This window comes from Jaculus jaculus, chromosome 11 (genome assembly GCF_020740685.1).
Source record: "Jaculus jaculus isolate mJacJac1 chromosome 11, mJacJac1.mat.Y.cur, whole genome shotgun sequence".
Taxonomy (NCBI): Eukaryota; Metazoa; Chordata; class Mammalia; order Rodentia; family Dipodidae; genus Jaculus; species Jaculus jaculus.
Genome location: NC_059112.1, coordinates 94,386,597 through 94,403,766, shown reverse-complemented (window position 1 = coordinate 94,403,766; position 17,170 = coordinate 94,386,597). Strand labels below are relative to the sequence as shown.

Genomic DNA, 17,170 nt, shown 5'->3' with positions numbered 1-17,170 from the left:
TATTTATAGAAAAATCAGGCCATGTCTTGAGCAACAATTGCACCAGCCAAACACTAGGCCGGCTACAGTTTAGCAAAGAAATATCAAGGAATTATGTTGCTCTCTAACTAAATTTCTGTCCTATTTTCTTTCATTACAGCAGTTACAGCATATACTTTTTGCCTCATTCGTGCTTTTCTTCCTTTCCTAGCCTCTGTGAGATCTCTGTAGTTCTGTTTTAAGTTAAGATTTACAGCTAAATCCTTATTATAGGTGTTTATATTAGTTTCATCCATTTGAGATTATAGAATTTGAATCAGAATGCAGTTGATAATTTTTACAAAAGTCTGTAGAATTGAGACACTGGAAAATAAAATAAAGAATATCCCATGGTCCTATATCTGGATAAGTAACTATTCAAAAGACTGGTGACTCATTTTAAAACATCTTGTTTTCCCCTCTGCATATACTAAAATAAAATATTTTTATAATGATGAGGTCCTAGGGGCAATGTGTTTTTTTTTTCATTTTCTTCCTTTTTAAAAACTTTATTTTTATTTATTTATTTGAGAGAGAGAGAGAAAGGGGGAGAGAGAGAATGGGCATGCCAGGGCCGCCAGCTACTGTGAACGAACTCCAGATGCATATGCCCACTTGTGCATCTGGCTTACGTGGGTCCTGGGAAAACGAGTCAAGGTCCTTTGGCTTTGCAGGCAAGTGCCTTAACAGCTAAGCCATCTTTCCTGCTCCTTCTTCCTTTTTTTTTAATACCTAATACACCTATGCTAGTTTACACTTTGCATATAAGTATAACAACATACTTAATGCTTTGTAAATACACATATTGCTACATGTTTTTGTAGTCAGCTTAAAGTGTCTATGTAAAAGTTCTGTTCATTTTGGTTTGTGACCTATTTATATACATGTGTTTTGTTTTCTTGAGCATTATGTGTATGCGGGGGTGAAGAACAACATGAGCCTAGTGTAATAGGGATATGTAAATGTGTGCTATTGATTTTTGCCATGGTAACTCAGTAGCAGGGCAACATTTCTGGCACAAGCTTTCTAGTCTCCATTCCTATACTGACAACACATGACTCCTGGAGAATCACATCTGGTTTGTGAAAGATGAGCCCAGCAAGGCAGATTGCTGGATGTCAGTGTCCAAGGGCCTGCCACATAGCCCTTTGTCCTTGCAAGATCTGGACTGGCATTTCCAGGTGCCATCATATAGTTTCCTGCTTATCAGACTGCATTGACTCAGATGTGGATGGAGGGGGAATGCTGCTGAGAATTAAATAAGCTTGAAAGTGCATATAATAAATGGCAGTTATCACTCTTACTCAGAAATTAACTACTGGAGTAATGTAAAACCAAAACAGTGATTTGGCTTTTAATGTAACTTGATTTTGTTTGATGCTTACCCAGCATTTTGGTTTATCCAGTTATGAGAGTGGTGAGGTGGGTCTGTCTTACCTTTCTGTTGTAGTGAAAGGCCTGGTAGTTACGCGTCTGGGTGTAGGTGCTAAGATGTGTCTTTTAATTTTTCTTTTATTTTGAATTTTCTCAAAAATTTTATGGTTCACAAAGAGAACTTAAGCCCCATGTTTTTACTTTTCTGGGATTCAGGAACACCAACCACCTGGGGGCTGCAGGAATGGTGTGTGTATGTAGCTGTAGGCTTTTCTTTGGGTATTGTACCAAACAATGCTCATTCACATTTACATTTTGATTTTTTTGTATGTGTGTTTTCGAGGTAGGGTCTTGCTCTAGCCAGGCTGACCTGGAATTAACTCTGTAGTCTCAGATTGGCCTCAGACTCACAGTGATCCTTCTACCTCTGCCTCCCAAGTGCTGGGATTAAAGGTGTGTGCCATTGTGCCTGGCTATTTTGTTTTCTTTAGTACCTGGTAACATTTCTAATATCTCCTCATAGAAATTATTCTGAACTTCGTATGTTGGGAAAAATTAATTTTTATCTATATCATCATAGTAAAAGGGTCTATTGCACTGTTTGGATGCCTTGTATCAGTTTTTATCACAACAGACAGTAGCTCCCAGGTTGATATATTAGAACCCTCACTTAGGGGCTATTAAGAGGGCAGCTTAATGACTAGAGAGTGAGAAATTCTAACAGTCTGATGAGCTGTGCAGAACAAGCAGGCAAGCCTAGGTTCTGTGGGTTCTCAGGTGACATGCCACTGACGTGTGGGAAAGCATTTTTCTTATTCACAGGAGGAGACTAAATGTGGGACAGGGTTGTTTAGGGCCCAGAACACATTGCCGCCCTAAACAGGCTTTTGTGACTCAAATGTCCCCAGTGAAGTGCTGACTTTAGATTAGCTTCCTGACATCTGTAAAGTTTGCCCTGCCCTGGTGGCCTTTGACTTCACAGAGTCAGTTGGAGTGATTCTTTCCTGTTGCTTGTTGGGATTTTGCACGTGTTTGTGACCCCTGTCTGCACCTGGCTGTCCTGTGCCAATATATGAAATAATGGTCTGAGCTGAATCCTTGCCAGTTGTTGTTATTGTTAGCAGTTTCTTTCTTAGTGAATCTGTAGTTTATCATCAAAGATTTAGGCCGTGGGAATATGAGTGAGGTTTAGAGAGAGAGTCACCCTGTTGCACAGAGCCCAGGCCATGCTTCCCTAGATCCTAGAGGTCGTTGGTGAGTTATATGGTTCCAAAGATAAGTAGACATCCTCTAGAATGAAATTTAAAAAAGTTTATAAAACCAGGCGTGGTAACACACGCCTTTAATTCCAGCATTTGGAAGGCAGAGGTAGGAGGGATTGCCATGAATTCAAGGCCACCCTGAGACTCCATAGTGAGTTCCAGGTCAGCCTGGGCTAGAGTGAGACCCTACCTCAAAACAACAACAACAAAAAGTTTATAGAAGAATTCTGAAGTTCATTTGTTTTTCAAAGCAAGGCATTTATCCTGTTTACATTTTTTGTTGTTTTTAAGTTATAAAGTAATGATTGCCCTCTTGAAGTGTAATGGACTTCTTAAAAGTTGACTGATGGCTGTAGAGATGGCTTAGTGGTTAAGGCACTTACTTGCCTGTGAAGCCTAAGGACCAGTGTTTGACTCTCCAGATCCCATGTAAGCCAGACACACAAAGGTGAGGGAAATACAAGGTTGCACATGCCCACTAGGTGGTACAAGCATCTGGAGTTCGGTTGTAGCTAATTCTCTCTCTCTCTAAAAAATAAAACAAACCAACAAAAAAAGTGAAAGACTTGAAAAAGTTGATTGATGGCAAGATGCTTTCCAGGAAAAGTAATGCTGGGTTTTGCAGTGTGATCATCATTTAGTCCTATGAGTATCTGGATGGTGGCATTATTACACTTTCAGTTTGATGAGCTGTGCAGAACAAAGAGGCAAGTGTAGAATCTGTGGGATTTCAGATGGTATGAACAGTGTCCATAGGGAGATGTGTTGTCTCCTGGGCTGGTGATTCCCTGATGGGTGTGAAGCCTTCTCTGCTACTGTCCCCATATCTATCTTCAGGTGACCTCAGGCATCCTAATCATTAATTTAGTGAGTATTTCAGGTGATTTTCTTGCCTGAAAGCCATTTGACAACTTTTGCTATTCTTCGTATTATATAAGAAATCATCAATGATGCCATCATTGCTGTGCACTCTGAGTGATTTATTATCCTGTACTTTTCCCTGTTGTATATGTCATATCACCACCGTTATTGAGTGGCTGGTTTGTTGATGAGGATCTGTGTGGTTGGATCTGATCCAGCTCTCATCCCACTGTGTTGTCAGAGCTACTTTTTGTGTTCTGTTTCTTTGGAACAGACCCCTTACTTGTTAGAGATTTTGCCTCCTCATCACTGTAGCCTCCTCGTTTGTTAAGTTACGCCTGCCTTTTTACACATGGTGGTGACCTTGTACAGAACAGCGATTTCTCTGAACCTGTGAACCTGGACACAGTGGTGATTCTTTTCCTTTTTCTATTGTGTGGGAGAGCTAAGAGCCTGTTACGTAATGACTGGTATCAAGGAGCTGGAAGGAGACTGAAATATCAACACATGGAACTCTTGGTTTATGATGGATGGAACAGTTTTCTCATCTTTGTTTTGTAGTTTTTTTTTCCCTCTTTTTTTCTTGTATAGACCAAAATGAAATTGATTAGCAAACAAGGAGTGTTAACATTGCTCTGTCTATACATGAGGAACTTAGAAACACAAGCTCAATAGTGTCAATAGGTGTATGTTTATTACCTTCTCATTGGTGTGACTGAATACCTGGAAAACAGCAAGTTAAGGAAGAGTTGATTTTGGCTTATAGTTCAGTGTCATAGCCCAGCATGGCCCAGAAGTATGGTAGCAGGAGTTACAAGCAGCTAAACCCGCTTAGTCTTGTGAGGAAGCAGAGAGCGATGGATGCTAGTATTTGGCTAGCTTTCTCCTCTTTGTCCTGTCTAGAGCTCGACCCTTGCAGTGATGTCACCATGGTGGTGGTCTACTTCAGTTAACCCAATCAAAATAATTCCTCACAGGCATGCCCAGAGGGTAATCTCATGTAGATAATCCTGTCTTGCCAAGAGTCTCATTTCCTAGATGAGTCAAGGTCCTGTCAAGTTGATAATCACTTTAATCCATCACAATGAAGATATTACCCACCCTTTGAATCAGAAAGAAATATTCCTACAATAGAAATACTTCTAAGAGTAAATTCTGGGAAAGAATATAAGATTAGTAAAATATGAAAAGTATTACTATTACTATTAGTCTGCAGGTTGGTTTGGGTGGGTCCTTTTCGTTGTGAGATTGTTGGGGTCATAGTGATCAGTGATCATGTTCATTTTGTGTTCAGCCACGTTAGTGGGAACAAGATTGGCTGGGAGAAGACGGGAAGCCATGTGGAGTCGCAGATGCGAGGAGACCTAGGAGACCAAGGAAAGGTACAGAGCCTCCATCTTCTGTCTTTAAGTTCTGACTGGGTGTGTATGTTAGCAGATAAAGGAAAATCCTCTGTGTGAAGCATGTCCTGAAGTCACATACACCTTTCCAGCTGGGACATGAAGGGCAGGAATCGTTCAGAGCCGCTCTAGTCTGCATGTGTCAGGGAGATGAGGCATCTGGCACAGCTCCCTCTCCTTTGGACCAGGTGCCCAAGCCTTCCTCTGAGCCATCTTAGTGGGTTGTTGAGGATTAACTGAGATAGCACCTAGGATTGATTGATGTTTAAAAAGTGGAAATAAACTAAACTCCATTTCTCTTTTCTTATCCACTCCTACTTGCTAGTAGTGATCTCTAGAAATACCTTTTTAATTTGCAAAGTCATGTTTGCCAGCTGTGGTCCCTGGGAAGGAGCAGGACTCCTTCTGCAAGAAGGTTGGTTTATATACAGGATCATCTGAATACCAGAAATCCACTGAAAACTTTTTGTTGTTGTTCTTTTTTGAGGTGAGGTCTCACTATAGCCCAGGCTGACCTGGAATTCAGTATGTAGTTTCAGGCTGGCCTTGAATTCACAGCAATCCTTCCACTTCTCCTTCTTGAATGCTGGGATTAAAGGCATGCGCCATCATGCCTGGCAAAAACGCCTATCCTTAGTATTGAATGATTATGGATTGGCAAAAAACACAGCACAAAAATACTTTGTGAATAGCTGTCGTTTTCAAGGAACCTTCCAAAGCATTTTGAGTTGTTCAGTATCGGTATTGTTATAGAAGAGGGGAACACAGAAAACAATGCTGAATCTATTATGAGTTATTTCTCCTAAGACCAATTTTGACACTTGTGAATTAAAGAGTAAAATTAGCACTTAATTGCATAGTGTTGTAATGAAGACATTTGTTCCAAAACAGAAAAAAAAAATTTTTTCTTTAGGATGACACTAAGTCAAGCAGTAAGTGGTTCTCATTTCCAGCTTTTATTCTCATTAGAAAAAATGTTCACTGTGCAAATAGTAATTACTCTTGGGAAGTTTTTCAGATGATTCAGACTATGGCCAAGCATCTCCCTTCTGCTTCTCCTTTGCTCAGTGCCCCTGCCTGGCACTGACCTAGCACTGGGCTAGTCAGCCAGGGCAGCATTCATTTCTTGTTTGCATGGTCAGTTGTTATAGAGTGAGCCTTTTCTTCCTAGGAGTATAGTGTCCATACCTTTTCTGTTGGTGTTTATATATGAATCATTGTTTTTGATGGGATTAGCTTTGGTTTGTGATGCTTTTTTGTTAGTTATTTGCTTCATTTTTTTGCCTGTGTGTAATTAATTTTGGGCTTTATATTGACTACAAAGAATGATATTTTTTAGTTAACGGTTTTGTTCTATAAAATGTAAGACTTGAGTCAGACCTGGATATGAATCTACTTCCTTGAGTTCTTGGTTATAAAACAGTGGCCAAATTGCATAGATTCTCTCATGCTTAGTTTTCTCATTAGTAGCATTATTAGAAAGATTGTAAGGATACCAGAAACACAGAGGACCAGATCACATAGTGATCAGAGAGCCAAGCAAGGCCAGTTAGGCAGCCACAGAAAGCTGGAGGCCCTAAGGGAAGAGCCCAGGCTTCCTGAATCTTCAAGCCTCTCATTGCACAAGGAGGCACACATGGACTATATCTGTAGCACTTTTGGTCTTGCTGGCATTTCTGTGCATAAGGCAACTCTGGAAGGGATCAGGTTAGAGAGACAAGCGCCTTACACACTTACGATAATGGGACCAGAATATGAACTCGTGTTTCCCCCTCCTGCCCTTTGCTCTATAGGCAGAAGGTTCATCCACTGCCTCTTCGGGAAGCCAGCTAGCCGAAGGCAAAGGGAGCCAGATGGGCACTGTCCAGCCAATCCCATGCCTCCTGTCAATGCCCACCAGGAACCACATGGACATCACCACACCTCCCCTGCCCCCCGTCGCACCTGAGGTGCTGAGAGTGGCTGAGCACAGGCACAAGAAGGGGCTGATGTACCCCTACATCTTCCACGTCCTAACGAAGGTATTAACCAGGGGCCCTGGAGTAGCTTCTATTATTTGGCAGGTGTTCTGTCCCTTTCTGAATTGTTTTTGTATCTTATTAAAGTAAATCACTGTCCACAGTCCCCTATCTAACTAAGTATTCAAAAAAACTGTGAATATAATTTAAAATTAACTTGTAAAAAGACTCATTTTGCCCGTCAATTATAAATATTAAAATATTTTAAAATTTTTAGAGAAATGACACATAATGTATTATGACTTGTAATTTTATTTTCTTATTTCAACTGAAGACTTATACCATATGTGTGCTGTAATGTCAAGTTTAATTCTAATGTCATATATGGTCCCTGATTTCTTTATTATTTTCCTTAAAAAAGAACGTCTCCCCTTTTGAGTGGCCAGTAGTATGTCTTGCATTTTGACTTGTTCATCTGCCTCGTTGAGTGCAATTTCAATGAAAAGAACAAAAAAAAGAAATAATGGATTTTGTTAACATGTACATGGTCAGAAAACACAGCTATCATTTTATACAGTGTCATAGTTCTATTAGTATCTTACCAAATGTATGGTTAAATATATACATATAGTTGGCATTGTTTTTTAATTTTGTGTCTCAAGTGCATCTCTGTGTATTTAAATTTCCTCAGTAATTTGTAGTCTTGATGTCGGTACAAGGTACTTCAGTGATAGATTCATCATGCAGAATTGGTTCATTATGATCTTGTAACATGTAACCTATGCCACCATCATTTTTTTTGTTTTCCACAATCCATCTGTGATTTGTAAAATGGAGTCAGTCAATGAAAAGACTCCCTCTTTTATACAGTTTTCACGAGGTACAATATTGACCAATTAATCCAAACATTGTTTACATTTATAAGTTAAAAGACACAAATAATGTTTATTTATTACTATTTACTCAGCTCTTGTAATCTATTTTTATTATTTATTTATTTTAAATACTTTTACGCGCCAGGGCCTCCTGTTGCTGCAAACAAACTCTGGATGCACGCGCCACTTTGTTGTGCATCTGGCTCTACATGTGATTCAAATCCAGGCTATCAGGTTTTGTAAGCAAGTGCTTTTTACTGTTGAGCCATCTCACAGCCCCCTTGGTTCATTTTTTAGTTGTAACTGCCTTCAAATTTCATCTTATTATTGGATATAGGTATGCATGGATTAGTATTTGTTTTCAGAGTGTGTTTGGAAGATAAATGTCATCTTTGAGGATTGACCATAAATTAATGAAGGGTGGAAACTTTTGTTATGGGGAAAAGGTTTGATATATTTAAAAGACCAAAGTTTTGGAAGACACCTTTCAAAAGAATGTGTATAGAGGTGGCACACTTTTCCCATGGGGTTATTTGCAGTGTAAGGTGCCCTGGAGCCACCTTCTGCACCCATGCTGCCAATCATGATGCTTGGGCAGTTGGATAGGTCCACATGAGGGGTGCAGACTATACCAACAATCTTCAAGTCTCATAAATTCCAAGAGAACACACTGACAAAATGACTGTGGTTTAGAAAGTAAATGTAACAACTTTTCAGATTTTAAAATGCTACTTAGACTTTCTGTATTTTAGGAAAACGTTTAGATTCTAATACATATTATTTCCTTTGAACCGAATCCCTAATATTAACTTGTCCAGGCTGACACTTGCAGTGACATGAAGCTTCATATGAATGTAGAGAAGTGTCAAAGCAGCATAGTAAAAGAAATAGTGCCCAGATCAAAATATTAGAGTATAGTACTGCTGGATCAGTGAAGAGTAAGAATTAATTATAAGGGAAATGGCTGTTTTGAAATTAAATTTTTGTGAAACAGCTAATATACAAAAGGATTATGGAGAAAATTTATCAATTAGTATCAATAAATATAATGGAATTGAGGTGCAATGTGTATTTTTGCTAATAACAAAATAAAATTCCTTGAAAAATACCTTGAGATGTATTTGTGATGCCATAAAATAGAATTTTGGCACAATCTCAGCTGAAGGCCACAGTCATTTGTCTGTAAGTGGCATGTTCTTGAGTCAGATGAAGCTCTTGCCATTTGGCCTGGGATTGTGAGCTGGGGACAAAGGGTGCTTCTGCTTTCTTCCCTAGCGACTGTCCATGGCTCGCCCACAGTGGGACACATGGTGAGCACCTACCACACTGAGGCAGACTCCGAGGACATGTTTAAAACAGATTCACAGAGAGATTGTTTCCAACATTTGCTAACTTTTAGTGGAAGAGCTTGGTAAAGAAAATCTACCAATTTTTAAAATACCAAAGGCCTTGGATTGTCTACAGGTCATTGAAAATGATAAATTTCATTACACATGACCATCTTTATAAATAAAGAAAAGTTGCAAATTCTCCATGCTTTCTGTTTGTTGTCTAATGTTACCTGTGTAGATTGTTTCAAAGATTTTGGATCATCTATGTGGTTTTCTTCTGTTCTTGGCTTTAGATTAAAAATAAAGTAGTGCAGGGTTAATTTTGAGTCTTTGGATGTACATTTGGACTGTAAACAGCCAAATAACCCCCCCTAATAATCTCTCTGTAGTCAAGATGTTAAGCCATTGATTTTTGAATAGAATTGCAATGTCATTAATGGAGATAATGCAGTATATTGCTGTGAGTTTATTGTAAATTCATCATGAAAAATATGCAATATTATTCTGCTTTCTTCCATGCAAAGGGTGAAATCAAAATTGCTGTTTCTATTGAAGATGAAGCCAACAAAGACCTGCCTCCGGCCGCCCTGCTCTATAGGCCAGTTCGTCAGTATGTTTACGGAGTCCTGTTTAGTTTGGCAGAAAGCAGAAAGAAAACTGAGAGACTTGCTTTTAGAAAGAACAGACTTCCACCAGAATGTATGTACTGTAACAATCCATTGTTTGTTTTCCTCGGTACCTCGTAATCTCTTGTGCCTTTTCTAAAGCCTTAGAAGAATCATGACTGAGTTGCCCTGAGAGCCTCCTTGTGCAGGAGGTAGGCTCTCTTTGAGGCGGTAGGCCAGAGTAGAGTCTTCAGGACAGGAGGAGATGGCAGACTTTATTTCTCAGTACTGTTCCAGTAACAATGTTTATTTGGTAAAATAATAAAACAGGAGGTGTACACTTGAAACTGATTGTTGAACTGAAAACAGTCTTGAATGGCTGCAACTCTCTGTTATTTACCCATCTGGGTTTCTGGTATGCGCGCTCCAGTGTTCATGAGGTGCAAATCTGTTCTCTCCAGCAGCTCCAAGTCCTGGAGAGCAGGTCTTGCAGGGCTCTCCCACAGTGACAGATCATTGCTGCACTATCATGGTTTACTTTAAGTGTCATGTGGATGTATGTGCTGTGCACTTCCAGCTCACTGGCTGTGGGCAGGAGCAGGAATACTGACTAGGACTGCTTGGAATGCCAGTCAGTGTTGGAGTCATAAGCATTTTCCTTCATGAGGCCTGCGTCATGTTGGGCAAGCAGTGATTTCCCTTGACAGTTTCATGTTCTAATGTAAGGGATGCAGAAGTCACTGTGCATTTGCTAGGAAATACAGAAAAGATACTTAAAACATACAGTCTAACATCAGTATATTATGAATTGTGGGAATTCTAAATTATCAGAGCATTCTTTAAAGCAAGGACACTTGGTTACGGCTTCTGCTTTGTGGTGGGCAGATGCGGCCTCACTTGTTCACTAGGTAGTGAAGCACATGGCCAGTCTTCCCCAAAGTGAGGTTTGGAAATTTAAAATCAATACACCAGATCTTACAATACAGCTCAGGCTGACCTGGGCTCAGCAGTCCTCCTGCCTCAGTCTTCTGATGGCTGTGATAACAGGCATGAACATATACCTAACTAATTAAATATATTCTTAAATTTTATTTGTAGTTGTGCCAAAATTGTGGCCTATAAGGCTTTAAGACAAACGCCTCTCACTTTCCTGGGGATAAGTACAATGATTGCTGCTGCTGAGTTGCTTATGTGCCATAGCTGGCTCTCAACCTTTCTATGTCTTCTTGATGGCTGGGAACACTGAATGTTGTGAACAGCATTCTACTCAAAGGTCTAGGGCATTTTCTGGGGGCGGGGGGAGGATTTAAAGGACCTGGAATTCCCTCTGTAGTCTCAGGGTACCTTGAACTCACGGCAATCCTCCTACCTCTGCCTCCCAAGTGCTGGGATTAAAGGCGTGCACCACCATGCCCGGCACTAGGGCATTTTTATATGTTCACAGATTCATTCTTTCCCCACCTTATTAGGATTCATTTATTCATAAAAGAATGGCATCTCTTACCTTGTGCTTGACCAAACACTGTTCTGTGTTCTCCAGGCTAGCTGGGTCCAAGAGCTGAGGATGCCTGTGTCTCCCATCCTGGATCATCTGTCTGCTCAGCCCCTTTATCCTTAGCTGCAGAGCACTTGACTGGTTTTGCAGTGGAGAGTATTTGACTGCAGTTCCAGATGAGCTTGGTGATTAGTCTTGACCCTGATGCCCTGGTCCAGGTCTGTAGGCAGAACCTATACCTAGCCCACCTGTGCCTGGATGTGACAATGCCAACAGGCAGTGGGGACAAGCTTTCTGCAGAATTGAAATGTATAGAGTGCATGGGGAATGGGAATTGCTGGCAGCAGCCATGCAAGACCTTGATTTTAGGGTTATTCACCTGTCTCTAACTTTGTTCCAAGCAGGCCAACCCCAGCTGGGTTCAGAAGTCATGAGATTGAGTCTTCAAGGAAAGAAAAGGCCAGGATGAGGAAGTGTGAGGTAACTCAGGCAGGTACTGCCTAAGGCCTCAGATGGGTGGGCCATTGTCCTGTTGGAAAAAAAAGAACAAACTGCTCCAAGTTTATTCTCTTCAGGCACAGCTGAGTGGCAGAAAGGCCATGGCTTTACAATAAGGATTTGGTTGAGGCTTTCTCAAGGTTGGGAAATCAAATACATTGACTACTGTGGTATATTTTGAACTCTAGGAAGGAGTAGTTGAGAATGATAAATGTTGCAGAGAGAACAGGAAAAACATCACGGGGAGTCATTGTTCTAGAGTAAGGTTGGAGAAAGAGAGGGAAACATCCATTCTTTAGAACCACTGTTCTTAGTGAGGATAGGAAGGACTGGGGATGGGAATAACTCAGGCTTGGTTTGGAAAACAGAGCCAACTCTCAGTGTGCAAAAGAATGAAGGCTCAGCAGTGTGGGTTGAGGAACAGAGGGCATCTTCTCCATGCCGAGGAGTGACTGTCACGTGCCTGCGGTAGTTGTATGTGTGTTGCTCTTACAGAAGTATCTAGCAGATGATAAAAGTGAATGAATAATTGATATGCTTTATTGAGTAGTTATTTAATGGTAAGCTTGGTATGTTAGAAAATTAAAATCCCTGTATGAGAGTACTTGGAATTGCTGAGCTTCTTTGAAAGGTCAGCCCTGGAGAAATTTCAGTTTTTTTGCACATGTGATTTGTGCACATAGTCTTTCACTTTGACATAGAGGTGAGGGACCCATTCAAGGTTTGGTATCAATGGTGTTGCTGTTTAGAAAGATGAGTTAGGTAGTCATGGATAGGTAGACCGAGCCAAAAAGTTCTCTTAGAATGGGAACAAAGACACCTTCAGATGACATGAATAAATAAGGTTAATTAAGTCCCTTCATATTTTCAATGTTTTTAGAAATTTTCTGAATGGAAGTGATTAGTAAACTTGACTATGAGGGTTAAATGTTGTAGGACCTCATTACTGTAAATATGGTGGGTAAGGTTTTTATGAGCAGCTTTGGAATCTAGGTCTCTGTGGTGAGCTGATAAAATGAAACTTATTTGATTCATAGGTTAGGTTCATGAGGGGAAAACAAGTCTATAAAAAGTTTTTATAGGCCTGAGGTGGTAGGTGGTTCATGCCTGCAATCCCAGCACTAAAGAGGCAGAGATAGGAAGATAAGTTTGATGTTAGCCAGTGTTACATATTGAGACCTTGTTTCAAAAAACCAAACCAAATCACAAAACACTACCAATAACAGTTTTTATGGTAGTAATTTTTCCCCACCAATGACCACCATAATTTGACCCCAGCTGTTCTAACATGTTTTGTCCTTAGCATCTCTTGTAACCGTTGAGGCAGAATGCTTTCAACTTGCTCAAAATAAGCCCTCCATGAGAGCTTAGTAAATGGAAGCAAGGTTGGTACAATTGCCTAACGCTCTTGAAGAGCATGCATCAAAATATATCCCTTTGTAAATTGCTTATATATAGGATTTCACCAGACTGAATATCAGCTCTGTCCTTCTGCCCTGGCTATTATTTGTGGCATCATTACCTGAAATATCTATTGATCATTAATCAAGAAGCTGCTACTTCTTAGCGCTTTTAATGAGACAGGAAAATGTGTAATCATACTGTCATGAATTGACCTGAAAAAGGTTCTCAGGAGTACCTGGTTGACTTCCTGGAACAGTGATTGTATTTTGGTCTTGTCTGCATGTGCACTCAAACACAGAGCTATTCTTGGATCACAAGTAGATTATATGGCATTATTGGAGCAAAGAAGAAGACCCACAAAGCACAATGTCCTGAGAGGTCAGGTCCCTGTGCAGGATGCTTCTTTCCTTGGAGACCCCTGGCAGTGGGCTCAGAGGGAGTTTGTTGCTCACGCCACTGGCATAGCCATTTCTGAATGGAAGGTCTGTGATCCAAAATAACTTCAGAATGTTCATGTTTATGCAATCACTGTGAAAATAATTTTCTTAAGATGGCTGGGTGTGGTGGTACATGCCTTTAATCCCAGCACTCAGAAGACAGAGGTAGGAGATTGCTGTGTGTATGAGGCCAGTCTGGAGCTACAACAGAGTGAGTTTCAGGTCAGCCTGGGTTAAAGTGAGATATTGCCTGGAAAAAACAACAAATCTTAAGTGACCTTATTAGAACTATTTAAAAGGCATATTGAAGTCTTAAGCCTTGTTTAAAAAATACCTAACTCTGAAAAAAATGGAAAAATAAATAATAATACAAAGTTATCTAACTTGGGCAGGTATGGTTGTGCATGCCTTTAATCCCAGCACTTGGGAGGCAGAGGTAGGGTGATCATCATGAGTTCAAGGCCACCTTGAAAATACATAGTGAATTCCAAGTCAGGCCAATTAGAGACCCTACCTGGAAAAAGAATACATTTAACTCAAGCTGGGTGTGATGGTGCACACCTTTCATCCCAGTACTTGGGAGGCAGAGATAGGAGAGTCATTGTGAATGTGAGGCTAGCCTGGCACTACAGAGAGAGTTCCAGGACAGCCTGGGCTAGAGTGAGACCCAAACTTGAAAATCTAGTCTTGTGACTAATACATGGAATATTATGTTCGTAATTTAGTTAGTTGTTTGTGTGTGTATCTTGCATAAGGTTCATGGAAGCAATTTATTAGGATATTCGACCCTTAAGAATTCCAGCTTATTCTGGGGAGATAGCTTGTTGTTAAAGGCACTTAACTTACAAAGCCTGAAGGCCCAGGTTCAATTCCCCAGTGCCCACATAAAGCCAGATGTACATAGTGGCAAGAGGCCCTGGTATGCTCACTCTCCCTGTCTCTTTTTCCCTCCCTAGTTCTATCACTCCCTCCCTCCCTTCTCTAATCTTTCCCCTTCCTCCCCATAAATAAACTAAAAAAATGTGCCAGGTATGGTGGCACACACCTTTAATCCCAGCACTCGGGAGGCAGAGTAGGAAGATCACTATGAGTTCGAGGCCACCCTGAGACTACATAGTGAATTCCAGGTCAGCCTGAGCTAGACTGAGACCCTACCTGGGGAAAAAAAAAACCCAAAAGACAAAAAAGCTTTCTTACTGTAAATTTTTTTTTCCAGCCTTTTACAAGTCTACTTGAATTATCTGATGGAACTTTGTTTTCCAGTCTTCTTTTGTTATCCCTGGGTTCTGTCATTTTGCTTTTAAAAGTTCCTTTAAAAAGTTCCTTTTAAAAAGGGATGGGAATGGCAGAATGCTTGCCTAGTAGGGGCACTACAGAAACAAAATCAGTCTTTACTGATTATGGCAGTGTGCCCTGTGAAATTCTGATTGCTGCTGGTGGAATAAGCTAAAATGTCCCCCTGGCCTATCAACCCCATGACACGCATTTGAGGGCAGGGACAGTAGTCCCTGTCTTTGGGGAGGCTGGAGCCCAAGGACTTTTTCTGTTGGACCCTTGAATAGTAGTCGGACTCGGAAACTCCTGCCACGAGGCTTCACTTTGGGAATATAGAGTCTCTAGAGAGTTTCCTAGACCCGTCTCTGCTGCACAGGTGGCTTTGTGTCTCTCTGTCTCCATTCGGAGTCTTTGAATCCCCAGTGGCATCTTGGCTACCCACTGGTTCTCTCTAAGCATTGATGGCTGCAATGAGTTAAGGCAAGAGAGCAAAGGCCAAGTTTTAAAATAGTATAGTGTAATGAGGAGCCTCATTCATAACTAAACAGTGCAAAGTTCAGGATGTAAAAGCTCATTGATGAGCAACACTTTTTAAACGTACCATAATGTACTTAAGCTGTGTGTAGTGGCATACAACTGTAACTCCAGCATTCAGATGTGCAGGAGGTTCATGAGTTTGAGGCCAGTCTGAAACAAAAGGTAAAGCCCTGACCAGACTGAGCTACACGGTAAGACCCTATCTCAAACAAAACATCACTCATAAATTTGGCCGTTGCTTCATGTTTCCTATAAGTCTTTGCTAGTACTTCAAAATTATGGGGAAAAATAGGCTTATAAGTAGATAGAGAACTGGGGATGTAACTTAGTAGTAGTATAACACTTACCTAGCACGCGCTGCCAGAGAATGTGTGGGAAGTGGGGATGGGGGAGGAGAGGTGACAAGAGTGGTGGTATATGCCTGTGATCTGAGCACTCAGGAGGTATGAAATACTCAGAAATATAAGACTTTGCACACTGACTCAACAGTTTTCAGAGCTGGAAATGTAGCTTAGTGATTATGTATGTAGCTCAGTAGTACAGCTCTTGATTGGCATGTGTGAGGCCCTGGCTTAAACTTGAGCACCTTATTTCCCGTCCCCCCCAAAAAGAGGATTTTGAAACATTTATAATTAGGGACTCAGCAAAGTCTATGCAAATAGTCTCCAAACCTGAATAACTATGAAATGTTGAATGCTTTCAGTCCCAAGCATTATTAATTTTTTTTGTTGATTTTATTATTTATTTATTTGAGAGCGACAGAGAAAGAGGCAGATAGAGAGAAAGCCACGTGTGGTGGCACACGCCTTTAATCCCAGCACTCGGGAGGCAGAGGTAGGAGGATTGCCATGAGTTCAGGGCCACCCTGAGACTCCATAGTGAATTCCAAGTCAGCCTGCGCTAGAGTGAGACCCTACCTTGAAAAACCAAAAAGAGAGAGAGAGAGAGAATGTGCACGCCAGGCCTTCCAGCCACTGCAAATGAACTCCAGATGCACGAGCCCCCTTGTGCATCTGTCTAATGTGGGCCTTGGGGAATCAAGCCTTGAACTGGGGTCCTTAGGCTTTACAGGAAGCACTTAACTGATAAGCCATCTCTCAGCCCAGTCCCAAGCATTTTAACTAAGAGATACTCAACCTGTATAGGAAAATATTTATCAAAATAATACTCATAGTCTATAAGCTTGCTGTTTAGTTCCCTACATTTATCTCATGTGCATGTGTCTGCAATTTATGTTCGTTTACTTTTGTTTATTGCTTATTTTATTTATTTGGTTGGTTGTTTTGAGGTAGTTTCTCACTCTAGCCCAAGCTGACCTGGAACTCAGTCTACTCACAGGCTGGCCTTCTGGCTTACTGTTAATTTTTTTGTGTCAGAGTCTTGCTTTGTAGGCCAGACTTCCCTGGAACTTAGTCATTCTCCTGCCTCAGCCTCCCAGGTATGAGATTACTGGTGTGTGTGTTATCACTTGCCGTGGTTTCTATGAAGGACAAGTCACTTTGCATTTCTTTCTTCTACGATGTGTTCTGGGAGCAGCACAGGTGTTTTTCTCACACAGAGAGTTGACCTCGCACAGAAGTAGTTGCTTAGTGCCCTCATCTCCACCAGAGTCTGTGGCACTGCTCTTATGGTTTGATACTTATTTCCTAAGTCCTTGAACTTTGGGGTTTTTAATGTGCTAGGAACCATATATATAAGGAGAATGAGCACTGTGAACAGCATTTATATATGTGTAGTAATAGGTCTGCTTCATGACCTGTGGCCTTTCAAACATCATCTTCCTACAGACAGTGGAAATGCCCAGCCCGAGATAACCAAAAGTTTTTTTTTTTATTTTTAT

General features: G+C 40.8%; 1 protein-coding gene across 1 annotated transcript in view; it reads left to right on the top strand.

The window, feature by feature from the left end:
- The window catches only part of Fam120a (family with sequence similarity 120A), a 122,967-nt gene that overhangs the window by 72,003 nt on the left and 33,794 nt on the right, over positions 1 to 17,170 (top strand). Inside the window, exons 8-10 of the mRNA XM_004652309.3 lie at positions 4,810 to 4,897; positions 6,709 to 6,936; positions 9,604 to 9,778. Of these exons, the coding sequence (XP_004652366.2) occupies positions 4,810 to 4,897; positions 6,709 to 6,936; positions 9,604 to 9,778 (491 nt within the window). The remainder of the gene's footprint in view (positions 1 to 4,809; positions 4,898 to 6,708; positions 6,937 to 9,603; positions 9,779 to 17,170) is intronic.